The following is a 26,844-nucleotide window of genomic DNA, read 5'->3' as shown; positions in this document are numbered from 1 at the left end:
ACCCCACGCCCAACCTCGTCGCTGCCCGAACTTCCTACGCGCGGCCTTGAGGGAGATGGCCAAGAAGGAAGGGGCAAAACGGACAATGATGTCGGCGACCAAGAAGCGAAGGCATTACTCGGACGATGAGATCTTCTACAAGTTGGCCAACTCTCTGTCGATGAGGAGAAGGCAAGACGATGCTGGCGTGTCCGACAGAAGGTCTGAGGTGGTAGCCCCCGTGATATCTCAACCGACTGGAGAAACTTAAAAGACATCTGCCTCTCTCTTCTTTGAGGAACGTGCAGGAGAACCAACATGGAGAAGAGAGAGAGAGAGAGAGAGAGAAAGAGAGAGAAAGAGTGAGTGAGTGAGTGAGAGAGAGAGAGAGAAAGAGAGAGAAAGAGTGAAAGAGAGAGAGAGAGAGAGAGAGAGAGAGAGAGAGAGAAAGAGAGAAAGAGAGAGAGAAGTCAAGAACCTGCCCTACTCCAAAGATCCAGCAACCTTCAGGAGTCCACCTGGGCTGATATTTCAGTCCTGCAGGAAGGACCTTTTTCCCTGAACCTTTCCAACTAGTTGTATCTACAGCTGGAAGGCAAGGAAGAAGCAAGAACTCAATTCGAGGAGAAACGATCTCCCTCGGTCCTGACGGCAGTGAGATCGTTGTCACCAGCGATGGTCTCCTGCCCTGAACACACTCAAGGGATTTTTTTTTTCGTTTCGTTTTTGGGAAATATAAATAAAACTGGATCTTTTGCAACATGGACGCTGCATCCTGGGATGCTCAGGGGCTGCGGGGGTGGGTGTGTTTGTGTGTAGAGGCATTCCCCCCCCTCCCCAGTATGTGAGTTCAGGGAGAGTTTTAATCAGGGGTGAAATCCAGCAGGTTCTGACAGGTTCTGGAGAACTGGTAGCGGAAATTTTGAGCCGTTCGGAGAACCGGTAGCGGAAATTTTGAGCCACTCTGGCTGGCCCCAGAGTGGGGTGGGAAAGGGGATTTTGCAGTATCCTTCCCCCAGGAGTGGGGTGGGAATGGGGATTTTGCAGTATCCTTCCCCTGCCACACCCATCAAGCCATGCCCACAGAATCGGTAGTAAAAAAAAAAAAATTTGGAGTTCACCATCGGTTTTAATAACTCCGTTGAATCTTTTCAGATTCAGTGCAAGTTTTCTAATGCATGATTTGCAAAAAATCAGAATAGGAGCGTGAAGGCGATGGGGTCGTTTTGTCTTGAAAATTCTGCTCAGTACAGATAGACCTTCACTTACAACAGTTCGTTTAGTGACCAAAGTTACCACAGAACTGAAAAAAAGTGACTTGAATAGAAAATAAAAGAATAGAATAAGAATCTGGAACAGAATAGAACTTTATTGTTACTTTAAATGTACATGGATCAGCATAGAGTGGTCCTCACACTTACAGCCGTTGCTGCCTCCCCGTGGTCACGAAATCAAAATTCAGACACTTGGCAACGGATTCATATTTATGACGGTTGCAGTGTGAGCCCCTTTTGTGACCTTCCAGCGAGCAAAGGTCAACGGGGAAGCCCGATTAACTTAACCACCCTGTGACTAACTGAACAACGGCAATGATTCACTTAACAACGGTGGCAAGAAAGGTTGTAAAATGGGGTAAAAATTCACGTAACAAAAGCTTCACTTAGTGACAGAAATTTTGGGCTCAGTTTTGGGTTCAAGTCGAAAACTATCTGTGCTTATCTTATCTTTCTGAACGTGGAAACATTCTCAGCCAACAGGACCAAGACTAGGGGTGAAATGCTGCCGGCTCTATCTGGCTTGTGGGAGCCGGTACCGCAAGTAGTTCGGAGAACTGGTAGCGCCGGCAGCGGGAGGCTCCGCCCTCCGAAACCGGGATGTTGTTACGTCTCGGTTTTGACCATCTGCGCATGTGCAGAAGACTTTGCGTGCAGACGACGTGCACCTCAGCGAGCCGATAGGAAAGGCAAGTACCATTTCACCCCTGACCAAGAGCAGTGGTGGCATTCAATCGGTGTAACAACTGGCTCGTGTAACAACTGGCTCGCTTTGCGTGCGTTTTGTGCGCAATTTCTCACTTCCCTCGCACTGAACACGCGCTTTGCGTGCGCATGACGTAAGCTTGAAAACAGCTCTAAAACTTACCTTCTACTGCAGTCACGGTGAGTAAAACAGCTGAGGCACGGCAATCCACTCTGCCACGCCTATCAGCTGGGTTTCAAACAAAGGAAATATAGGTTGGTATAGTGCAGGGGCGGGTGGGCGGGCCCAGCTGATCGTCAGAGCGAACCAGTTTGCTCTCAACTGATCGTTGGAGCTACAGGTTCGCCCGAACCAGCTGAATCCCACCCCTGACCAAGATTCCTTCAAGAACAGGTGTATTCAGAATATCTCTCTCAAGTTTGATATAAATTCCTATCATTTCAGGGCAATAACCCAACCCCTTTGTGTCAGGTACAAAGTATCCGGACAATCCTTTAGATTGCAGCATGGCAGATTTTTCAAGGCTGCACAGAGGATGCTGGTCAACTAAATTCAACACTAAATTGGCATCAGATAAGGCCCAATGGGAATTCAGGCCTTGGAACCTTTGTGGCAACATAAAGACTCTAAACTGATGATGCGCTTAACTCCACCTCCAGCTCTGCCTGTCCTCCTTCTACTACGACGTTGGGAGTTGGGAGTTTTATTTTTCTCTTTAGCATTGGCGTCAAACCGACGCAATTTGTTGGTCTTCCTTGCCCCAATTGTTGAGCCGATTCTTTCCGAACTGAATTAACAACTCCACGTTGTGCCATCCTTTGCTTTTTGAAACTTAAATCCAGCCCCTTTCTCCATCTCAAAATGTTAAAAAAACAAAACACCCCATCCCTCTTAGTTGGGCCCACCCAGGAGTGGGCTTCAAAAATTTTAGCAAGGGGTTCTCTGCCTGGTTGCTGGGTGGGTGTGGCCATGGCGGGCGTGGCCTAGTCAGCCTCCTGCACCACAATGGTGGTGGGGGGGCATTTTTGCCCTCCCCGGGCTCCGGAGGCTTTCCTCAAGCCTCCAAAGGGGCAAAAACAGCCTCCCCAGGCTCTGGAGGCCCTCTGGAGGCTGGAAACAGGCCCGTTTCTGAGCTTCGTGAGCTTCCGGTAGGCCTGTTTTTCACCCTCCCCAGCTGCTCCGCGCGCCCTGCACTTAACTGCATCCAAAACTGGCAGTGCGGGGACTCCTGGGAGGGGAGGGGAGGGATGGGCGGGGCGGGTTCTTCAAACTGCACAGAATCTTAGCTAGAGGTTCTCCCGAACCTGGAGCCTGGATAGCTCAACGGACTAAAAGCCTGTTATTAACATTCAGTTGTCTGCAATTATTGCAAGTTCGAATCTCGCCAGGCTCAAGGTTGACTCAGCCTTTCATCCTTTCTAAGGTAGGTAAATTGAGGACCCAGTTTGTGGGGGCAATAAGCTGACTTTGTATAAAATATACAAAAGGATGAAGGCTATTGCTTAACGCATTGTATGCCGCCCTGAGTCTCCGGAGAAGGGTGGCATATAAATCTAATAATAATAAAAAAAAAAACAGCAGCCCACCCTTTAAATTCATCCTATTGACTCTAAAATGTTAATTTTTAAATATTTTCTTTGGGAAAAGAATTCACGAGATAGCGAGTTGCGTTGCAAAAGATCCTGCTTTTATTAGGATTTCGAGATGGATATCCTTTGAGGAACGGGGAGTTCGATAGGACGAAGAGTTATTCCATGGTCGCTATGATAGGATGGGAGATATCTTCACCATCCTGGTCGTCTTGTGGTGCTACTTGGTCTTCTTTCTCCAGGTGGCAAAATTCCACTGATGGTTCGAATGATGTTTCCCCCTCCCCTCACTTCTTTCTCTTTTAAGGATTGATAAATACTAATTTCATCAAAAACCGGGTACAGGATTGAAACGTGAGTGCAGGTGGCACTCCCCCATTATTACTGGATCTTTTGTGATTGTTAGTGGCTTCTTGGTGTTCTATTGTTCTATCTCGGCTCTTCTTGAAGCTTGCTCTGACGTGCCGAGAAGAAGTGAGGGCCATTCATTTAGCTGAAGGCTTCTTGCAATTCATTGGCAGTTGGTTGGGGTATCGCAGGAGGGTGGGAGGCTACGTCCCCCACCTCTCCCTCAGTAGGGGAGCCATCTGCATCTTCTGATACGGAGGAACTGTTGGCCAACCTGTAGAAGATCTCATTGTCAGAGTATCTTCTCCTCTTCCTGGTTGGTTCCACCACCCACTTGGCTCGTTTCTTTCTGGCCACTTCACGGAGCGTGGCTCTCAAAACACGAGGTCCCCCTCGGACAAAGGGCTGTGGCTTTCGTTGCCGGTCAAGCCTGAGAGAGAAGTTCTGGTGAGTGTCGGCTATGCAAGGGCTCAGGGAATGTCTACTCTTGTGCAAGGCAAGGACATCATCTCGCATCTTCCTGTTGAAATACCAGGACATCAGAGGGCACGAGGTTAAATAGCTGCTTCTGGGAAATCTTATAATGCACATGTTCCTCTTGGGTTTGGCATGGATCTTGCCACGTTTGATAACAATCTTGGCTGGTTTGTTGGGCCGGGTCCTTCTCAGAACCTCGCTCTTCCTCTCTCTTTTGACAACAGCCATGGCTTGTGATGTTGACGTCAGCACAACTGAGTTGACCCACCTGCGAATGATGAAGACCAGCTCTGAGCCCTGCCCTTATATAGTGATCAGTATTCAAATGAAGGGGTGGTTCCAGATACTCTGATTGGTTGAAGTGGAACAATAGGCTGTTTTCCCAATAATGCCATCTATGAGGTGTCGGCCCCGATGCAACCAAACTTGAGCAGCTGTTAATAGAGAGATTGAAGGTGGAGTGGAGGATTTGATGGGTCGTATATTGTAACCTAGGCCCAAGTAGTTATTACCAGACACAATCAGCCCTAAACAAACATATTTTATTAGAACAGCTGAGAATTACTTCATTCCCAGCTTAGTCCAAATTAAGTCCAAAACAAATTCTTCATAAACAGTCCTTCGGCCTTATCGCCAACCTTTGTCTATTTTGGCACCCTGCCAAAGGCTTTTCTTGGCAAAAGTTCAGAAGCAAGAGACGCCGACAAGAAACAAATGTAGCAACGTTTCTTTCCTACAAAGATCCCAAGAGCCGTTGCTGCTCTTTTAAGCCTTCTGAGAGGGACCAATCATCTCCTGGCCTTACTCCTGAGTCGTCCTTTTTGCTTTAGCTGCTCTTGCCTTCTGGCAGCTCTTCGCATGCGTGTACTAGGAACAGGCTCCTCCTGTTCCTCTGCCTCTCTGCTATCCGCCTCTGGAGGCTCCGGAGTCCGCGCATCGCTCCCAGATGGCCCTGGCCCCATCTCTGCCTCCGACACAGAGCCCTCGTCCGGGCCTTCCCCGACTCCAGGACTTGTCCTCCCCAGCCTCCTCACTGTCCAACTCTGCTACCAGCTCCGCAGGCTGCTGGCAGACTACAAAAGGTCGCTTGCAAACCTCTCACCCATAAAATCCATTGGCATAACTAAGTGTGGCAGTTATTCCACTTCCTTGTTCTGTTTTTCTTGTTATCTTGGAGGACGTGAATTGAAGTCAGGTCATCCAAAGGATTTTCAGCCAGAGTAGATACTACTACTACTACTACTACTACTACTACTACTACTACTACTACTTTAGAGCTTCAGCCGCCATTGAGGGGAGAGCTGACCAGGAAAAGCTGTTTTTTCTTCTTCTTCTTCTTCTTCTTCTTCTTCTTCTTCTTCTTCTTCTTCTTCTTCTTCTTCTTCTTCTTCTTCTTCTTCTTCTTCTTCTTCTTCTTCTCCTCCTCCTCCTCCTCCTCCTCCTCCTCCTCCTCCTTCACCTCCTCCTCCATTATCATCATCATGAAATAACCAAGGCAGCGTCACACATCTTCATGAATCGTTTTAACAAGCACAACATTCATGTTGTTGTGTCCTTTATCTGCTATTCTAACCGGACTGAGCAACCTTCTTCAACTCCGTATTTGCCCAAACCTTCCTCGTCCAAGCCTAATAGCTTTATTGTGCATTTCTCGGAATTAACAAACCCACAACACACTTACTTTTTCACATTTCCCAACAACCGAAGAGCAAGGATTGAGTGGCACGCCCTCGGCCGAGCCGCTGTGTGCCGCGCGCCCTGAATTTGATTCATTGGATTAGGATTTTGACAAAAATATTTTCCCAGGCACAGGAAAAAAAAAAAAAACACTCCCTCACGTTCCCAACAGTTTTTGCATTGTGCCTGTTGACCACAGCTTTCTCCCAATTGTCAATCACAGAATGTAGTCTTTACGCACAGACATGAAAACGTATCTCAACAAGACTCTGGAAGCAAATCATATCCATCTGGGTTAATTACAGCCATACACTTCTGGTCTATTTATATATATATATATATATATATATATATATATATATATATATATATATATATATATATATATATATATATATTTCCGTACCATAGCTGACCACCCGTCTCATTGGTTCCCCCGAACATTTACAGCATTTATTTCAATTTCCCCCTTTGACATTATCACCTCACGCAGATCTCCAAAACCCCTTTCCTCCGCCCAAAAAAATAATCCCACCTGTCTTGAATGTTAATTTGACTCCATTTGTGGCGCATCCTTTTTTGGCTATCTTCAAAACAAATCACCTGGCCATTTTGGGGGCTCTTTTAATTCCGCTTTTATTGATCAGAATGTTCTCTCTGGATTTAGAAGAACGAAGGCAGAAGCCGTAAGACGAGGAGGACTCACAACTGGTTGGGTTCCAACCTTGGGCCCTTCTCGGCCATCTCGCAAACTTCTGCGGAAACGTCACAATTGCATTTTATCAATGGCGGATTCGTCGACAACAGAAACATGTCCAGATTGAACTGGGATGAGAGTTTTCTGGACAAGGGAACGACTCATGGACATTATATCCATAACCAGGTCTTGCTATGGAATTATGGTCCTTCTGAGCCAAGAGTTGGAAGGGACCTCAGAGGTCTTCTAGCCCAACCCCATGCTCAAGCAGGAGACCCTAGATACGCGATGGCGAACCTATGGCACGCGTGCCACAGCTGGCACGCGAGCCATCCCCAGCTCAGCTCTACCACGTATGCGCCTCCCGCCGGGCCAGCTGATTTTTGGGATGCGCGGGGCACATGCGGGAGACATGCGTCCATGCGCAGGGGAGGTCGCATCGCATGCATGGGGAGCATGGGGTCATGCGCGCATGCATTGATGCGCATTGCATTATGGGTGCCGGCACATGATGAGAAAAAAGTTAGCCATCACTGTCCTAGATCATTCCGGATACCTCTTCTTTAAAAACCTTGGGAAACGATAAAATCCACGGGGAAAAGAGCACAATAAACTTTAACAACTCGCACCCGTCTTAAGTCAAAACCATTCAAAAAGAAACGTTGCCGAGCCCCCAATGAAGCCACGAGTCCAACCCACAGCTGTTGCGCATAGACCTTCGCCGTGGTGAAGCAGCTTCGGGGCCTTGCAATGCCCAATGCGACAGATGGAACGATTAAACGATTCAGCTGGCTGGATTACGCCAAACTTAAATTAACATTGTTTTCGTTTGCCACTCAATGACCTTCTGTCACTCCGACAACCCTCCCTGGGGGGTCTCTGTCCCCCCCACGCCTCTACTTTCCTAGCCAGGAGAGAAGATGCGGTTCCCGATTCTTGCATAACATTGTTGGCTTATTCTTATTCTCCATCAGAATTGGACAACTCGCCACAGTCACCTTGCCACGGCCAACTCAACAGTTCAATGTAATCATTTATATATATATATATATATATATATATATATATATATATATATATATATATATATATATATATATGCATATTCTTTCTAGCCAGGTTTTACCTACGTAAGCTAAGATGTTCTACAGCCCTAGTTCTGTGAAATCTCGTTCACAAGTGTCTGGGCTTTTTGTATCTTGCTGACAAGATACAAGAACATCTTAGCTTACGTAGGTAAAACCTGGCTAGAAAGAATATGCACATAAAAGCCTACGAAAAAGAAATATATCTATATCTATATATTAAAAAAAGCATTTTAACTTTTGTCATTAACATTCCATATTGTCCCTACTTTGGCATCCTTTCTTTTAACGCTTCTGTTTGACTATTTCTTCGAAATAGGTCTATTAGTGTCATTCTTGTCCCACAGCGAGTGGCCAGTTCTCCCGTGGCCAGTTGTCCTAGACCCGACCTCCATAGCGGTGAGACGAAAGCATAGTAGGAAGACCCACCGTCTTCCATCACAGGGCTAAGAGGTGAAGTAGGGTGATGGCAAGAGAGGGCCCCAATAGCTCTCCTCGGCTACGAAGAACAAAATAACAAAGAGTTGGAAGGGACTTCGGAGATCTTCTACTCCAACCCATCCAATCCACTCAAGCAAGAAACCCTAACCCAAGAGAGACCGCAAGCTTCAAAGAGCAACGCTTTTATTTGCAAACGTCCAATTCCACGTTGCCGCCGAGCGTCCCAATTCCAAGCGCGGCATTTTTTTATTTTATTTTTTTTGGGTGGGTGGGGTGGGGTGGGGGGTTTTGGGCTGTGCAAAAAAAACAACATCACTGGAGCATTTTGCTCTCGAAAAGGCATGCCAAAGAAAAGACCTTTTTAAAATCGTTTTTATTGTAAGAAAATACACAGTTTGAAAGAGTGAATAATGCAATATTTATGACCAAGATTATCCGGGATGGGGAAAGGAAGGGGAGGGTGTCAGAGGTGAGGTGGGGTGGGTGGGTGGGTGGGGGGCAAAGGTCAAGGAGCAGGAAGAGAGCAAGAGGGGGGTGGGGGCGGGAAGAGGGTCAAGGTGATGTGATTTGATAGACAAGTGTTCAACTCCAAAGATTTGACTTGGAAAAAGAGGCGGTGGGGAAGGAGGGGGGGGCAGGAGGAGAGGCCGGGGAGGTAGAGGGTTCGGCGTGGCTTGGAATGGGATCGAGGATCAGGAAGGTAGGTAGTAAAAAAACTTCTGATCAGAGAAACAGTTAAAATACAATATGAAAATAAGTAAATTTCTCCTTAAATTTCCTTCTATACACAAAATACACAATTTTGAGAAGGCCCAATTTGTGCTCTGGGTATCCTCTGGCCTTCTTCTCTCTCTCTCTCTTTTTTTTTTTTTTAAATTTTTTTATTATTATTTATTTATTTATTTATTTATTTTAAGTGTATTCACATCCTCTGCGACAGCAGAAAATGATTTATGATACAATCAAGAATGTGCCAAAGGCCAAGGCCAAATTGTACCCCCGCGCACCCACCCCGCTGGCCCGGCCTTGCCCTTTCCAAAAAAAGAAAGAAAGAAAGAAGGAAGGAAGGAAGGAAGGAAAGAAAGAAAGAAAGAAAGAAAGAAAGAAAGAAAGAAAGAAAGAAAGAAAGAAAGAAAGAAAGAAAGAAAGAAGAAAAAAAATTAAAGTTATAAAAAAAATTTTTCACGCTCTCCCTCTTTCCAACTCCCCCCACCCTTTCCTCCCCACCCACGAAGAAATGTCGACCACTGATATGTACACCACAATTCAGAATTCGTCATTATTAGTATTAGTATTAGTATTATTTTTTTTCTGCAAAAGGTTATCAAATTTCTCGATCCCTTCCTTAAAACGGTTTTATTATTTCCACGGAATTTCCTTTATTCCTGATGAATCAAGACCGAAAGGAAAAAAAATAAATAAAATAAATTAAATTAAAAAAAAAAAAAAAGGAAACGGTAACAAAATTCGAAAACGAAAAAAATAAAAGAATGATGGAGCAGCGGATTCAGGTAAAGGCTGCGAGATCTCCACGGACGTTATTTTTATTTATTTATTTTTTTCCTCTCCCCTTCTCTGGCGAGGGGTAGGGGGGGAAAAACGCTGAACGCTTCTGTTTTGTTTCTTTTTAAAATTTGTTTTTTTCCAGAAATAAATAAATTAAAAAAAAGAAGAAGAAGAGAGATGCTATTTATTCGGAGGGTTTTTGTGTGGTTTTCTTTCTTTTTGTTTTTCCAGGTTCCTTCTGAATTTTTGTTGGTTTGTGTGTGGTTTTTTTTTTCCCTCATGGGTTGGTGGCCATCCAGGAATGATTGCCCGAAAGCCAAAAAACTTGAATTTCCTTGTTTTTTTTTTTTTTGTGGTTGGCGTTGATCGGTTGGTTGGTTGGATTCATTGGAACGGTCTCCAAAGTTTGCACCGAAAAGGTAAATCGGAAAAAAAATATAAAAAAAAAAAGAAAAAGAAGAAAAAAAAAGAAAAAGAAAAGAAAACCAAAATGGCTTCCACAGAGACATCGATATTGTGAGACATTATGAAGTTTCCAGAAACAGCCAAGCATGGTCCAGGCTCCAACGAGACACTTGGTGGGAAGGTGGGAGGCCCTGATGGATTAAAAAAATTTTTTTTTACAGGCACTAAGTCCGACAGGACGTCAGTTAAGAGACAGAAAGAGAGAGCGAGCACGGCCATGAACTTGGGGGGACGGAGTGGGGAACGGGGGCCATGTTGGTTTGAGATATTTATTTTTTTTCTTTCTTTTCCCCTCCTTGGTTTGTATTTTTGCTCGTGTGGGTTTTTTTGTTTTTGTGGGGTTGTTGTTGTTTTTTTTGTTTTTTTGGAAAATGGCCAAAGGAATTTAATCTCATCTGTAGTCCTCCTTAGGAAATTCTAATGTCACCAAGTTTCCGAAGCCCATCCGTAAACTCTCCATGTCAAAAGTTTCAATCTCTCGCTCTTGCCTTTCCAACAAAACCTTGATCTTCTCGCTACGTTCCTTCTGCAAGGCAGCCAACTCCTCTTCAATCTGAAAGTGGGGGGGGGGGGGAGAGAAGAGGGGGGGAGGGCAGGGGAGAAGAGGAGAAAAGAGAATGTGAGATGATGGGGAGATGATGCCTTCTCCACATACATACAGACACACGCCCCCGACTGCACCCCAATTTTAGGTTCCTGGGACTGTGAGAGAGCTGAATGGAAGAGAAGGAGCAGCCGTTGCAACGAAGGAGAATATGGGTATATTCTCAGGGTTGAAAGGAAGGGTCCTGGGGGGGGGGTGCTCCCTGAGCTCGGTTACTTTCTTGCAGGCGTTTCATGACCCTAACTAGGTAACATCATCAATGCTAGAAGGGAGTGGAGTTTGGGAGGAGGAGGAGGAGGAGAACGACGACTGTGGGGTCCTTGGGGGGGGCTCTCTGAGCTTGCTCCTTTTCTTGCATTTCATTACCAAACTAAGTAACATCATCAGTGCTAGAAAGGAGGGAGGTTTGTGAAGGAGGAGGAGGGGGGGTTAGGGTCGTTGGCTGTTGTTTTCCTTGTGCTGCCCACCCATCACCTCCTAAGTGCTGTATTTGTCAGACTGTAAGACGCACTTTTTGGTCTCCCAAAAGCGGGTGAAAATGTCTGTGCATCTTATAAACCGAATATTGCCGAAGCCCCGCCCACCTGCCAGCCATTTTTTTTTGGCCTCCACATGCCTGTTTTCGGGCCTTTTCTCGGCCCTTTTTGGGGGGCTTTTTTCAGCCTCTTTTTGAGGCTTTTTGGCCCGTTTTCAAGGCTCTTTTTTGGATGCCAAAAAAGCATCCAAAACGGCCTCGAAAATGGCCCCCAAAAGCCCCAAAATGGCCCAAAAAAGGCCTAAAAATGGGCTTAAAAAGCCTCAAAAATGGCCCCCAAAAGCCCCCAAAAAAGCCTCGGAAACAGACCAAAAAAGCCTTGAAAATGGGCCAAAAAAGCCTCGAAAACGGCCCCCAAAAGCCCCAAAAACGGCCCAAAAAAGCCTTGGAAACAGACCAAAAAAAGCCTTGAAAATGGGCCAAAAAAGTCTCAAAAACGTCCCCAAAAAAGCCTCGAAAATGGGCCCAAAAAGCCGCAAAAAGGGGGCGCAAAAAGCCCCAAAAATGGGCCCCCAAAACGGCCCAAAAAAGCCTTGGAAACAGACCAAAAAAAGCCTTGAAAATGGGCCCAAAAAGTCTCAAAAACGTCCCCAAAAAAGCCTCGAAAATGGGCCCAAAAAAGCCGCAAAAAGGGGGCCCAAAAAGCCCCCAAAATGGGCCACAAAAAGCCTTGAAAATGGGCTGAAAAAAGCCCCCAAAGCTGGCCAAAAAAAAAAAAAAAAGCCTCAAAAATGGGCCAAAAAAAGCCCCAGAAACAGGCCAAAAAAAGACTGGAAAAGGCCCCAAAAAAGGTAAGCCAAAAACTTTTCGTTGTTGTTGTTTTCCTCTTCTAAATTTAGGTTCGTCTTATAGTCCGAAAAATACGGTCCCCGATAAGCTGGTGGTAAATCAGCCCTTCAGCTGATTGACCAGGGAACCGTTTCCTGGGCTTCAAGCACTTCCCCGGCTGTTTTTGCCCCTGCTTGTCCAACAATCTTAAGTCTTAGCTGCAAAACTCAATGGATCCTCTCTCCCGTACCTTTTGCTCCAGATGTGCTCTGCGCAAGGACACCCTCTGCTCCAACTTCTGGAGCTCCCGTTCGTGCTGTGCTTCTGTCTGCATCTTGATTTTGCTCTGGTAGGCGTTGAGCAGTTCCATCTCTTGCTGCAATTGCAGCCTCAAGGCTTGGCATTCCGCTTCCTGAGCCTCGTCTAGCCGCAGCTGCAAAAAAAGGCAATCGAGAGAGTCAAGGGAAGTGGCGCTCATTGGTCATCTCCTTTTTTTTTTTATGACCCCGTAATCCCTTGTGGTGGGGTGGAGTCTGGGGCAACTGAATGGAGCAGAGTGTTTTACTGGCCGGATGCCCTCCCTGTCGCCAATGAGGAGTTATATTCAGCAGATATATTCTCATTGTGCCCAGAGAGAGAAATATCTGCCTTTACCTAGGATCGAACTCACAGCCACCTGATTGTGCGTTCACATCTAGGCCACCGCACCCCTCAGCTGCTGCAGCGCACTGCTGGCTCATATTTAAGTGATTGTCCACCAGGACTCCCAAGAATCCTGCTACTGAGCCAGTTTCCACCTAATCTGTAAATCTTTGATTTTTCTTGCCTAAGTGTAAAACCTGATTTTTCACCTTAATTCCTTAACACCTACATCATCATCATCATCATCCTACTCATCCTTCAATCTTTGGACTGTGTCATGTTCGTGGCTCTTTCATACGTTCCCCAAATTCCTTTCTATTTTCAGATTTCTAATTTCCTATTCTCACGCCAGTAATGTCCCCCTTCTAACTGGGAGAACTGGAAAGTGAAAAGGAGACGATTTATACACCAAGGGCCGCTCGAGATTAAGAGAGGTCCTTCCTCCTGCTCGCTCTTAGCCATCTTCCCAATCATCATCATCTTTTAAAGAATCCTGGGTAATGCGGGTGGAGTCTGGGGCAATTGAATGGAGCTGAGTGATTACTGGCCGGATGCCCTTTTTGTCTCCAGTACAGAGTTTTGTTCAGCAGATATATTCTGTGTGTGCCCAGAGAAAGAGATATCTGCCTTTTCAGGTCTTCAGATGTTTCCACCTTGACAGTTTAAAAAGACGTGGAATTGGGTCTGATGGGCCACCTTATAGTCCTACTCAATTCCCAAGATCTTCTGTAAACGCAAAACCAGTTTGGTCTAATGGTTAAGGCGCCGAGACAGGAGACGGTGAGTTCTAATCTCGCCTTAGGCACCAAAGCCGACTGGGTGGGGGACTTCGGACCGATCGCCAGGAGGAGAAGGTGAAATGTTGTCCTGCCTTAGGCATGAAAATTGTCTGGGTGACTTTGGGCCAATCACCAGGAGAAAGTGAGTTATAGTCCTACCTTAGGCACAAAAACTGACTGAGTGACTTTGGGCCAATCACCAAGAGATTATAAATTTTAGTCCCGCCTTAGGCATGAAAGCCAGCTGGGTGACTCTGGGCCAATCACCAGGAGATGGTGAGTTCTAGTCCCGCCTTAGCCATGAAACCTAGTTGAGTGACTTTGGGCCAGTCCTTTCTGCCCAGCCCACCTCACAGGATCGTTGTGGTGGGGAAAATAGAAAGAGGTTTAGGTTTAGGTTTATTAAATTTGTATACCGCCCTTCTCCCGAAGGACTCAGGGCGGTGAACAGCCAAGATTAAAATACATGCAATATAAAAATTAAAATAAATTAAATAAAAAGGAAGAACGTGTTAAATATGTTTGTTGTCTTGAGGGACTTATGCACTCTAATGAAGGCTGGATGAAAATAATTCAATAATTCCAACATGGCTTTTATTTTACTTGTTTTTTAGGGCGGGAAGGGGCATTTCCTCACGAGCCTTTCTTCCCCAGGGACTGTAGACCACCCATCCCACCCAGTGGTGAAATCCAATTTTTTTTACTACTGGTTCTGTGGGCGTGGCTTGGTGGGCGTGGCAGGGGAAGGTTACTGCAAAATCTCCATTCCCTCCCCACTCCAGGGGAAGGATATTGCAAAATCTCCATTCCCACCCCACTCCTGGGAGAAGGATACTGCAAAGTCCCCATTCCCTCCCCACTCCTGGGAGAAGGATACTGCAAAATCCCCATTCCCTCCCCACTCCAGGGAAAGGATACTGCAAGATCTCCATTCCCTCCCCACTCCAGGGAAAGGATCCTGCAAAATCTCCATTCCCTCCCCACTCCTGGGGGGAAGGATATTGCAAGATCCCCATTCCCACCCCACTCTGAGGCCAGCCAGAGGTGGCATTTGCCGGTTCTCCGAACTGCTCAAAATTTCCGCTACCGGTTCTCCAGAACCTGTCGGAACCTGCTGGATTTCACCCCTGACCCCGCCCCTTCTTACCGCTTGCGACGCCATCATTTCATTGATGCTCTGCTCATACTGTTCCGCCAGGATGGCGAGCTTCCTCGTCTGCTCATCCTTCAGGCTTTTCAAAATAGTTTTGTGCTCACTCTTTGGAGTCACTTCCAGCTGGTGATTCTTGAGCGCTTTGTACTGCTTCGTTTGCACTTTGCACGTGTCTTGGAACTGCTTCTTGATCTGCATTTCCATGGCCTGCAGAGGAGAAGCGGGAAGAAAGTAAGGCCCAATATTATCAGCCGTCGGCTACCGTGATGGTTCTCTCCAAATGACGTTAGAATAAACTGAGTAGCAAAACTGAAAGGGGCCTTACAAGTCTTCCAATCCGATCTCCTGCTCAAGCAGGAAACCCTCTGCCATTTTAGCCAAGTGGCTGTCCAATCTCTTCTAAAAAAACCCTCTAGTGATAAGGAAGGAAGGAAGGAAGGAAGGAAGGAAGGAAGGAAGGAAGGAAGGAAGGAAGGAGAAGAAGGAAGGGAGGAGAGGGAGGAAGGAAGGAAGGACGAAGGAAGGAGAAGAAGGAAGGAAGGGAGAAAGGAAGGAAGGAAGGAGAAGAAGGAAGGAAGGAGAGGGAGGAAGGAAGGAAGGAAGGAAGGAGAAGAAGGAAGGAAGGAGAGAGAGGAAGGAAGGGAGGAGGAAGGAGAAGAAGGGAGGAAGGAGAAGAAGGGAGGGAGGGAGGAAGGAGAAGAAGGAAGGAAGTAAGTGAGGAAGGAAGGAAGAGGAAGGAAGGAAGGAAGGAAGGGAAGGGAAGGGAAGGAAAGGCAAGGAATAGCTGAATAACAAAATAACAAAGTGGAAGGAACCTTGCAGGTTTCTAGTCCAATCCCCTGCTCGAGCCCGAGACCCTCTACCATTTTAGACAAGTGGCTCTCCAGTCCCTACTTATGAATAGTTACAATAATTATTCTCTATGCCTGTGTTAGAAGAATTTCCCCCAGACTGTTTGCCTTCTCTCTGGGAACGGCCAAATAAGACTTCATGGATCTTTGCTGAAGTCAAGCTAATTGCCTGCTTGCAGCTATGCAACGATTCCAAGCTAGATCCTCACTTGACGCCTCCTTCCACCTCAACTGTCAGTTTCCGAACTTCAAGCTCTAGGAGGGGGGGGGGTGTCACCTAAGCCTCCCTGGGCTGGGGCTCCCACCCTCATCCCCTTGACTACCTTCAAATTCTTCGGCTGTTGCCGCAACTCCATGACGTGCTTCCTGTGCAGCTCTCGTTCCCGCCGCTTGTTATACTCCAGCTGGTTTTCAAGTTCCGTCTGGTGCTGCAGCCGGATCAAGTCCATACGCAGCTTCTGCAGCAAGTGCAACTGCCGGTATTCTAACTCCCGCGTCGACTCGTCGTGCCGTATTAGCATGGCATGTTCCATCTCCTTCTGGGTTCTCTTCTTGTTCAGCTCCTGCATTTGGGTGGTGGGGGGGAGGCAAGGAACAGAGGTGAGGAGAAGCCTTCCTGGCGTGGTCTGTGAGGATGACCTTGGGAGACCGAAGGAAGAGCCACAGCCAGGGGAACGTAGGGATAAGAGGCTGCTGAGCCCAGAGCAGAAATGGGGTGTGGCAAACATCTCTGAAGAGAACAACCTGTCAGCACGTCAAACTGCATTTACTCTAGTGCTGACATAAGAAGGAGAAGCGGAGGCGTCTGGAAAGGGACGTTTGACTTTTCACCTACTTATTTTCCCTGGAGATAATATCCCCTAGGAGATGGGAGGGGGGAAATTCCTTTGAGCTGGAGCAGTAGATTAGGGGTAGAATGACTTGGAAGATGGCCAATGAGTGCAGGGGAGTGGGGAACGGAAAGGGAGGGTTTTGGGGCTGGAAGTCAGTGTCGGCTTCGATGGAGTCAGGTTTTAGAATGCCGTGCTTAATAAATAGGAGTTTTTCTTCAACGACTTTGTTTGAAATGCAATTTATTTGAGACGACCTCGAAACTTAACACCTCCCTGGTATATTGGCTGGAGAAAAATGCCTTTTCAGACTTACAAAATTCTGTTAAGGTAACCTTACAATAAAGAAAAGAACTAATACCTCCCGGTGTGCTTCCTGTCTGGACTACCTTGCAAGGTTGACACTTCCTAAGGAGACAGCCAGAGAGCCTCCTGCCCTTCACCCAAAGCAAAAAACAGCAACAAACCATTTTGGTCAAGCTCAAGAAAATCAGGAAGTCCAGGCGGTTTAAAATGAATATAAAGGTTTTTTGCAAGCTCTTGTTCTCTACAAGAATCTGAGCTACTAACAGGTCAAAGCAAATTGGCGGTAGATAAGAGTCAACAGCATTCAAGGAGGGCTGGACTTAGATCTCTTGTGCAGGAACTGGGTATGTCTAGTTCAGGAGTTGGCAACCTAAAAACACTCAAAGAGCCACAAAGGTCCTAACCGGAAGCCCCCATTCAATTCCGGAGCCGACTGGAGGTCCGGTTCCCACACCATAGAGTCTCCTCCTAGCGCGGCATCCTTTTTCCTCTGTTGACCAGAAGTCCAGTTCCCCCACCATAATAGCGCGGCATCCTTTTTCCTCTACCTGTCCTAACCAAAAACCCTATCAATTGTGGAGCCGACCAGCAACAGGGAGCCGCAGCAGAGAGATGAAAGAGCCACATGCGGCTCCAGAGCTGCAGGTTGCTGACCCCTGAACTAAACCTTTCTAAAAGAAGACACCTTGGCTTCATCTCACAAAAGGAATTCCAGAACTTCATTTGCATTCTGTCTGGTTGCAGAGTTTCCTGCCACGGTCTCGCTGAGACAAACCGAACATCCTGCAGGCATGAATCTGAGCATCAAAGCCAAAAAAACCTTTGGGTAATACGCTCTTATGGCGTATTTCCCAAAACTGTCCAGCAGGTGGCGCACGAGCAAATGTGCGTGAGAACCAGGAGGCGAGTGGCCCTTGATGCTCTCTGAACTTGGTGGTTTCCTTGAAGACGTTTCATTACCAAACTAGGTTACGTCGTCAGTCTACCGATGGTGTTGCCTAGTTTGGTAATAAAACGTCTTCAAGAAAACAACATGCTCAGACAGCGCCAAGGATTCCACAGTCTGCTCCTCCTTGCAAACCCTACTCTGGTGCGCGGAGGAGCACCAGAAACCGGAAGAGCAGCTCCCCGATGTGCGTGCGTGGGAGCGCCGGAAATCTGGCCTTCCGGTTTCCGCCGCTCCTGTGCACACGAAGACTAGCTGGCCGGTGCTGGAATCCGGAAGAACAACAGGAGTTGCTGGCGTGCCCGGAGAGATGGCTCTGCGTGCCACTTCCAGCATGTGTGCCATAGGTTCCCCATCACAGCCTTAAGACTTACGATGGCTAAGAGAAAATGTGATTGGTTCAGCTCAGCTGCTATCCCCTGAGATTGCTGAAAACGTATGCAATTCTGATGAATTTCCCCCCCTCCCCACGGCAGAACAATTCAGAATTTAGAAGCAAAGACTGACCAAAAGAATTCCCTTTCATGAGACGTTACAGATAGTCCTTGACGTATGACCATAGCTGAGCCGAAAAATTGCTCACCGTGACAGTGATTTGAGTGAATTTTGTCCCGTTTTACGACCTTCCTGGCGACACTTGTTAAGTGAATCTGGCTTCCCCACACTGACTTTGCTCATCAGAAGGTCGCAAAAGGATCACGTGACTCTGGAAATACTGCAACCGTCATAAATATGAACCGGTTGCTAAGTGTCCTAAGTGTTTGATCATGTGGCCATGGGGATGCTACAGTGGTCCGAAGTCACTTTTTTTCGGCGCCGTCAAAACTTTAAACGGACACTGAAGGGACGGTTGTAAGGGGATTTACCTGGCTGAACCCACCTGAGTTAATTCGTGGGAAGATCCGGGGCCAACAAATGAGGAGGCCAGCTCTAGAACAGGGGTCTCTCTAAACATGGCAGTTTTAAGAGTTGTGGACTTCAACTCCCAGAATTCCCAGAATTCCTCAGCCAGCCAATTCCTCATGCTGGTTGAGGAATTCTGGGAGTTGAAGTCCCGAAGTCTGGAAATGGCCAAGGTTGGTGGGAGGGCACACCCTGTCTGTCTGTCTATCTGTCTGTCTGTCTTTCTTTCTTTCTTTCCTTTTCTTTCCTTCTATCATTATCTATCTTTCTATCACTATCTCTATCTATCTATCTATCTATCTATCTATCTATCTATCTATCCACCCATCATTCATCCATCCATCTCCCAGAATTCCTCAGCTAGTCATAGGGTTGGTGTGGCCCCCAAATCCTCTTTTGAAGGTTCTAGAACAGGGTTCTACAAACTTGGCCTCTTTAAAACTGGTGGACTTCAACTCCCAGAATTCCCCAGCCAGCCAATTCCTCCTCATGCTGTCTGAGGAAATCTGAGAGTTGAAGTCCCCAAATCTCAAAGTGGCCAAGGTTGGAGACCCCTGGATTTGGGGGGCACACCGACTTTCTTTCTTTCTTTCTTTCTTTCTTTCTTTCTTTCTTTCTTTCTTTCTTTCTTTCTTTCTTTCTTTTTCTTCCTTCCTTCCTTCCTTCCTTCCTTCCTTCCTTCCTTCCTTCCTTTCTCTCTCCTTCCTTCCTTCCTTCCTTCCTTCCTTCCTTCCTTCTCTCTCTCTCCATCCATCCATCCATCAGAATTCCTCCACCAGCCAATTCCTCCTCATAGTGGCTGAGGAATTTGGGAGTTGAAGTCCCCAAGTAGCCATGGTTGGAGACCCCTCGATTTGGGGGGCACACCGACTCTTTCTTTCTTTCTTTCTTTCTTTCTTTCTTTCTTTCTTTCTTTCTTTCTTTCTTTCTTTCTTTCTTTCTTTCTTTCCTTCCTTCCTTCCTTCCTTCCTTCCTTCCTTCCTTCTTTCTTTTCCTTTTTTTCTCTTTATCTCTCTCTCTCCTTCCTTCCATCCATCCATCCATCCATCCGTCCATCCATCCATCCGAATTCATCCGCCAGCCAATTCCTCTGGCTGAGGAACTTTGGGAGTTGAAGTCCTCAAGTCTTAAAAGTGGCCAAGGTTGGAGACCCCCTGATCTAGAACCTTCAAAAGAGGATTTGGGAGGGGACGGGCCACACCGACCCTATCTATCCAAATCTGCTCAGTATCGCCCCCTCGAACGTAGTTTTGGGGGGGGGCGGAGGGCAAAGGCTAAAAGCAGAGACCTCACGAATATTCTGCTGCTCCAACTCATGCCTTCGGATCATCGTTTTCCGCTTGAAGAAACGGCAGTTTTTGTCGTAGTAGAGTCTCTGCTGGCTGAGAAGATGCGCCTCCTCTTCAGCCTGTGTGTGCTGCAGGTTTTCTTTGTGTTTGGAGATCCTTTCCTGCTTCTCCTTCTTGGGTGTGCTGTGATCCTCGTTCATCTCCTAAAAGAGAGGCCGGGAGACGGGGGGGGGGGGGGCGTTGAGCAAAAGGCAACAGGGCTACAGCAGAAAGAAAATGGGCACGGCCAGGGTCCTCCTCTAATCTTCCCCCTCTAACAGGCTTCCTTTCGAACACTGATGACGCTACTTGGTTAGGTAATTAAACGTCTGCGAGGAAACAGCCAAGCCCAGAGGGCACCAAGGACCCCACAGCTCTCCTCTTCCTCTTCTCCCCTTCCCCCTCCTTCCTCTTCCCCCTCTTCTCCTTTCCCACTTCCCTTTCTCCCTTCCTCCTCTTCCTTTCCTTTCTCCCCTCCTTCTCTCTCCCTTCCTCTCCTTTTCCACTTCCCTTCTCCCCTCCCCTCCCCTCCCCCTTCTCCTTTTCCTCTTCCCCTTCTCCCTTTCTCCCTCCTCCTCTTCCTTCTCCTTCCCTCCTCCTCTTCCTCCCCCTCTCCTTTTCCACTTCCCTTTCTCCCCTCCTCTTTTTCCAATTCCCCCACTTCTCCTTTTCCTCTTCCCCTTCTCCTTCCCTTTCTCACTCCTCCTCCTTCCTCTTCCCCCTCCCCCTCTTCCTCTTCCCTTTCTCCCCTCCTCCTCTTCCCCCTCCCTTTCTCCCCTCCTCCTCTTCCTCTTCCCCTTCCCCTTCCCTTTCTCCCACCTCCTCCTCTTCTTCCCCACGGGGGCATGTCATTGTAGAGGTAGTTAATGGGATGAGATGAGACCCCACCTCCTGCCCAGACCCACAGTTCTCCTCCTCCTCCTCCTCTTCCCTTTCACCCCTTTCTCTTCCCCTTCTCCCCTTCCCCTCCCTCCTCTTCCCCCTCTTCTCCTTTTCCACTTCCTTTTTGCCCATCCCCCTCTTCTTTTATTCTACTTCCCTTCCTGCCCTCCTTTTCCTCTTCCTCTCCCCCTCCCCTCCTTTTCCACTTCCCTTTCTCCCTTCCTCCCCCTCCCCATCTCCTTCTCTGTCTCACCAACACCCTCTTCCTCTTCCTTTTTCCCTCCTTCTTTTCCACTTCCTTTCTCCCTCCCCTCCTCTTCCTCTTCCCCTCTTCCTTTTCTACTTCCCTCTCTTCCCTCCTCCTCTTCCCCTTCCTTCTCTTCCCTTTCTCCACTCCTCCTCTTCCCCCTCCTCTCCTTTTCCACTTCCCTTTCTTCCCTCCTCCTTCTGCCTCTTCTCCTTCCCTTTCTCTCTCCTCCTCCTCTTCCTCCCCATGAGGGTATGTCATTCTGGAGGTAAGTTAATGGGCTGAGATGAGACTCCTCAGATGCATTTTGCTCCTTCACCTTCCCCAGATCTGGAGAGCGTCTCCTTGCCTCTTTAATCTTTTCTTTGCAAATCTTGTATTGCTTCTTCTGACTTTCTAAGAAATTGGTCAGATCCCTCTTTTGCTGAGCCAAAATCTGTTGCTGGAACTTCTTCTCATCTGCTGCCGCTGTCTTTGCCTGTGAAGTGGGGGGGGGGAGAGAAAAAAAGAAAAAAGAAAGGCTTCTTTAAAATTTTAAAATCGATCCACGTTTTCGGAAAGACTTTCATTTAGGGCAGGGGTCCCCAAGCTTTCGGACCTTAGGGACCACTAAATTCATAATTTTAAATCCCGTGGACCACTAATATGATATGATAATGACCGGCTGGGTGGGCGTGGTTAGGTGGTTATATGACTGGGTGGGCGTGGCCAACTCAATGTCACTCACGTCGAGGGGCGCCTCGCCGGCCTCTACTCGCCCCTCCCCTCCCAGCCACTCCTCGCCTGCCTGTCCAGGCTCCTTAGGGTCCCAACAGGAAGCAGTTGTTGGAGCTAAGCAGCCCCCACGAGAAAGAGTTGGCAAAACAGCTCAGTTCAAATTGGATCTGGCTGAGAAGGAGGCTCAGCAGAAGCACCTCACTGAGGACTAGGAGCATAGGCTTTTCAAGCAGAGGGAAGACCTGCGGGAGTGCAAGGCCAGGTACCGGCACCTGGAGGCTCAGTTGGCTGAGATGATCAACCACTTCCATTCCATGATGCAGTCCCACTGGAACGAGGCCCTCCGGCTCTTCGCCACCAGCGGCCCTTCCCTCCAGCCTTCGCCCAAAGCCCCCCACCAGGAGGCTGAAGTCGGAATTTCTGCCCCCCTCCGACCCACACAAAAAGACCCCGAAGGGGGAGACTCTCTGCAGCAACACAAACATTCATTGCACGTATCCGGCCCAGGGGCCGTAGTTTGAGGACCCCTGATTTAGTGCAAGATAAAAAATGCAAATAATTTTTCTGCGGACCACCAAAATTTTCTCGCGGACCACCAGTTGGTGATCGCCTACTTAGGGGAGCGGAAGGCTAAATTAGGGGACGGAAGGCTAAAACGTAGGAGGAACGGTTGCGGGAATTTGGGTATAGCTAGTCTAGAGAAAAGAAGGACTAGGAATGACCTGCTAGCAATTTTCCAAGCTTTTTTTTTCCTTCTGTTCTATTGTTCAGTTTTTATGGTTGTAAGCCACCCAGACTCTTGTCTGTCCATCTTTCTGTTTTATACGGGCGCCCAAATGACGCAAAGTAACTCCGGTTGGTGTACAGCGTTGTCAACCCTGAAATGAACCTGGCTGAGGCTCATCTCGGGAAGCTTCAGGGTTGCCACACAACAGAGGGAGGGAGGGGAAATAGTTAGATGGGGTTTTGTAGCCGAAACAATAAAGCTCTCCTGTGGGAACCAAGGACATTCTCTCAGGCGGCTGGCCAGAGGCGGAGCGAAGTAACCAAGCAACCGGCCAGCTCCTGGATTGGACAACGTGACCAGGGACTTGGGGGCAGATGTGGGCTTCACATAACTTAACAACCGGTTCGCCCAGCACTAAATATGTGAGACAGAGAGTGCGCGAACGCTTGCTTCGCTCTTACACGCACCTTACACACATGTGTGCAGCAGTGGTGAAATTCAATTTTTTTTACTACCGGTTCTGTGAGCGTGGCTTGGTGGGCGTGGTGTGGCTTGGTGGGTGTGGCTTGGTGGGCGTGCCAGGGGAAGGATACTGCAAAATCTCCATTCCACTCCACTCCTGGGGGAAGGGTACTGCAAAATCCCCATTCCCTCTCCACTCCTGGGGGAAGGATATTGCAAAATCTCCATTCCCACTCCACTCCTGGGGGAAGGGTACTGCAAAATCCCCATTCCCTCCCCACTCCTGGGGGAAGGATATTGCAAAATCCCCATTCCCACCCCACTCCTGGGGGAAGGATACTGCAAAATCTCCATTCCCACTCCACTCCTGGGGGAAGGATACTGCAAAATCGCCATTCCCACTCCACTCCTGGGGGAAGGATATTGCAAAATCGCCATTCCCACGCCACTCCTGGGGGAAGGATACTGCAAAATCCCCATTCCCTCCCCACTCCTGGGGGAAGGATACTGCAAAATCCCCATTCCCTCCCCACTCCTGGGGGAAGGATATTGCAAAACCTCCATTCCCACCTCACTCCGGAGCCAGCCAGAGGTGGCATTTGCCGGTTCTCCGAACTGCTCAAAATTTCCGCTACCGGTTCTCCAGCACCCCTGCCTCTGAATCCCTCAGCCGCTAAGGTGGCCCATCCCACAGGAGAGAATCTGGCTCCTCACCTCCTTCTCTATGACGGCCACCTGTTTCTTGGCTAGCTTCTCCAGTTCAATGGACGAGTTGTTGGCATGGGTCTCCACCTCTTTCTGCAGCTTGAGGCGGTGTTCGTCCATTTCAGCCTTCAGCTTGTTCTCCAGGGCGATCAGCTGCTTCTGGTGCTGGCGCCGCATCCGTTTATATCCTGACATCTGTTCCCGCAACTCGTTCTCCTGCTCATGCTCATGGATCTGCCTTGTAACCTGCGATCGGCCGAGGGGAGGGAAGAAGACGACGACGACAAAGAGTTAGCGCCTGCCTGGAGGAGAGAAGCCACCTGGAGGCTGAGGGCCTGGGCTCAACGGCAACTCGCCGCGGCCAACTCTCCACGGCCAACTCATCGTGGGTGTCACCCCCCAACGAAAGAAAACTCTTGAAGTTCCTCAAAGTTCCACTTGATTAGAGACGTCATGTTGACCCACGTGGGAAAACCTGAATCTGAAAGCTTCCAGGTTTTCCCCACCCAGTTGAAAGTTCACAACCCTGCCCCACACCCACAATTTCATCACACGGCCCAATCCATCCGTCAGGCTCCACTGGGAAACAATCCCCCAGTCACTCCCATCCAGGTGCAGGCAAATGTCGACTCCCAGAACAAAGGATGTTGTTATGGCTATTCTTCCATCGCTCCAACGAAAACAACCCCGCCCCCCTCTCAATTTCCCAGGCTAAAATATGTAGCAGTCAGGAAGCTAAAAGAAACGGACAGTGGGACAACTCATCACCACCAATTTGCTGCGGTCAACTTGCCACAGTCAACTCGCCATGGGACAACTCGTGATGGCCAACTCAACGTAGGACAACTTGCCACAGCCAACTCATCGTGGGACAACTCATTACCACCAACTTGCTGCGGTCAGCTCTCCATGGCCAACTCTCCATGGCCAACTCATTGTGGGACAACTCATTACCACCAACTTGCTGCAGTCAGCTCTCCATGGCCAACTCTCCATGGCCAACTCATCGTGGGACAACTCATTACCACCAACTTGCTGCGGTCAGCTCTCCATGGCCAACTCTCCATGGCCAACTCATCGTGGGACAACTCATTACCACCAACTTGCTGCAGTCAACTCACCACGGCCAACTCTCCATGGCCAACTCATCGTGGGACAACTCATTACCACCAACTTGCTGCGGCCAACTCTCCATGGCCATCTCTTCATGTACAATTCGCTATGGCCAACTCCTCACCGCCAACTTGCTGCGGCCACCTCACCGTGGCCAATTAGCCATGGCCAGCTCACCACGGCCAACTGACCATGGGGTGGGGTAGGAGGCAGAGGGAGAGAGAGAATTTAAAGGGCCTGGTAGCTCAGCAGACTAAAAGCATTGTGATTAAGACCAGCTGTCTGCAATTACTGCAGGGTTCGAATCTCGCCAAGGCTCAAGGTTGACTCAGCCTTCCATCCTTTCTAAGGGAGGTGAAATGAGGACCCAGTTTGTGGGGGCAATAAGCTGACTTTGTATAAATATACAAAAGGATGAAGGCTATTGCTTAACGCGTTGTAAGCCGCCCTGAGTCTCCGGAGAAGGGCATGCCGCCCTAAATCAAATTTTAAAAAAAAGAAATTGAAAGGTGGGGGGGAGAGAGAGAGAGAGAGAGGGAGATGAAGGAAAGATGGTAGGAAGGAAGAGGAGAGAGGGAGAAAGAAAGAAAGAAAGAAAGAAAGGAAGGAAGGAAGGAAGGAAGGAAGGAAGGAAGGAAGGAAGGAAGGAAGAAAAACAGACTGAATTCCAAACCCAGCATGGAAGGTAGTCCTCAATTAATGACCAGTCATTAGTCACTGTTCAAAGTTATGACAGAGCCCCCCCCAAAAAAAACTACTTATGTCCCAAATTCAAATTTCCAATGGCCAGACCTTCCCTAAGGTCATGTGATCACAGTTTGGCCTGCATTTACAGTCATCTGTAATGTCACATTCTTGAAACCAGAAACCAGCATTTTCTTCAAAAATGTCTATCATGAACCATGGGTTCGCTTAACAACTGTGCCATTTACTTTACAACCGTGGCGTTCACTTTATCATCATCATCATCTTCATTTAACAACCCCATAACCCCTTGTGGGGTGGAGTCTGGGCAACTGAATGGAGCTGAGTGTTTTACTGGCCGAATGCCCTTCCCTGTCGCCAGTGTGGAGTTTTGTACAGCAGATATATTCTCAACGTGCCCAGACAGAGAAATGTCTGCCTCTACCTAGGATTGAACTCACGGCCTCCTGATTGTGAGGCGAAAGCCTCTACCTCTAGGCCACCGCGCCACTCCCGTGGCATTCACTTTGTGATTGTTGCAAAACAAAAAAAAAAGTCGGGAAATCGGTCAGTCACATCACCCCCTCAATGACTTAACGACCGTAATGCCGGGCTCAATTTACAGTTGTAAGTGGAGGACTGCCTCTAGATATCTTGAGCTCTGATGGAGTTTCACTACAGGTAGGCTTGTATGTTTGGGAGAAAAAAAAAATAGTTATTGAGGGGTCCTTGGGTCTCTCTGAGTTTCTGTGTTGTGTTTGACCTTGGGGGAACCATTGGAAAGAATACCCACCTGTTCTTTGTGGGGCGACGCAAAGCTCAACCCCACGGAAATTTTATTTAGAACTGTATCCCGCTGTAGGCAATGGGACTCTTTTACGGAAGGATGTGTACAGATTGTTGCTTGGAAGAGCTAGCCTGGGTGCTGAAGGAGGTGGGAATCAATGGAAGAGCTTGCCTTCAGAAGTATTCAAAATGGACAATGATATCTATCTATCTATCTATCTATCTATCTATCTATCTATCTATCTATCCATCCATCCATCCATCCATCCATCCATCCATCCATCCATCCACCCACTCTATCATGGTCTGTCTGCCTCTCTGTCTGTCTATCCACTCTATCTATCCATTCAATTACTACATGTATCTACTGTATCTGTCTATCTATCCATCCACTCTATCACTGCTTGTCTGTCCGTCCATCCATCCAACCACTCTATCCATTCATCCACTCTATTATCTATCTATCTATCTATCTATCTATCTATCTATCTATCTATCCCTCCATCCATCCATCCATCCATCCACTCTATCATGGTCTGTCTGCCTCACTGTCTGTCTATCCACTCTATCTATCCATTCAATCTCTACATGTATCTACTGTATCTGTCTATCCATTCATCCACTCTATTATC

General features: G+C 47.9%; 1 protein-coding gene across 29 annotated transcripts in view; it reads right to left on the bottom strand.

Annotated features, from left to right (window-relative positions):
- Positions 1 to 9,801: 9,801 nt before the first annotated feature.
- TAOK3 (TAO kinase 3) overlaps positions 9,802 to 26,844 on the bottom strand; it is a 101,330-nt gene continuing 84,287 nt past the window's right edge. For 17 of the 29 annotated variants that reach the window (XM_087880518.1, XM_087880526.1, XM_087880531.1 and 14 more), the window contains 7 exons: positions 23,639 to 23,875; positions 21,368 to 21,496; positions 19,850 to 20,053; positions 15,900 to 16,139; positions 14,720 to 14,932; positions 12,402 to 12,584; positions 9,802 to 10,797 (listed from right to left, as the gene is read on the bottom strand). In XM_087880518.1, the coding sequence (XP_087736644.1) occupies positions 10,636 to 10,797; positions 12,402 to 12,584; positions 14,720 to 14,932; positions 15,900 to 16,139; positions 19,850 to 20,053; positions 21,368 to 21,496; positions 23,639 to 23,875 (1,368 nt within the window). In that variant the 3' untranslated portion in view covers positions 9,802 to 10,635. Of the gene's footprint in view, positions 10,798 to 12,401; positions 12,585 to 14,719; positions 14,933 to 15,899; positions 16,140 to 19,849; positions 20,054 to 21,337; positions 21,497 to 23,638; positions 23,876 to 26,844 lie in introns of all 29 variants that reach the window. The other 12 variants (XM_087880512.1, XM_087880524.1, XM_087880528.1 and 9 more) reach the window with 1 other exon arrangement.

The sequence above is a fragment of the Pantherophis guttatus genome, chromosome 17, assembly GCF_059756535.1.
Source record: "Pantherophis guttatus breed Tessera chromosome 17, ASM5975653v1, whole genome shotgun sequence".
Taxonomy (NCBI): domain Eukaryota; kingdom Metazoa; phylum Chordata; class Lepidosauria; order Squamata; family Colubridae; genus Pantherophis; species Pantherophis guttatus.
Note: the sequence above shows the minus strand (reverse complement) of the source record. Positions and strands in the feature narration are given on the sequence as shown.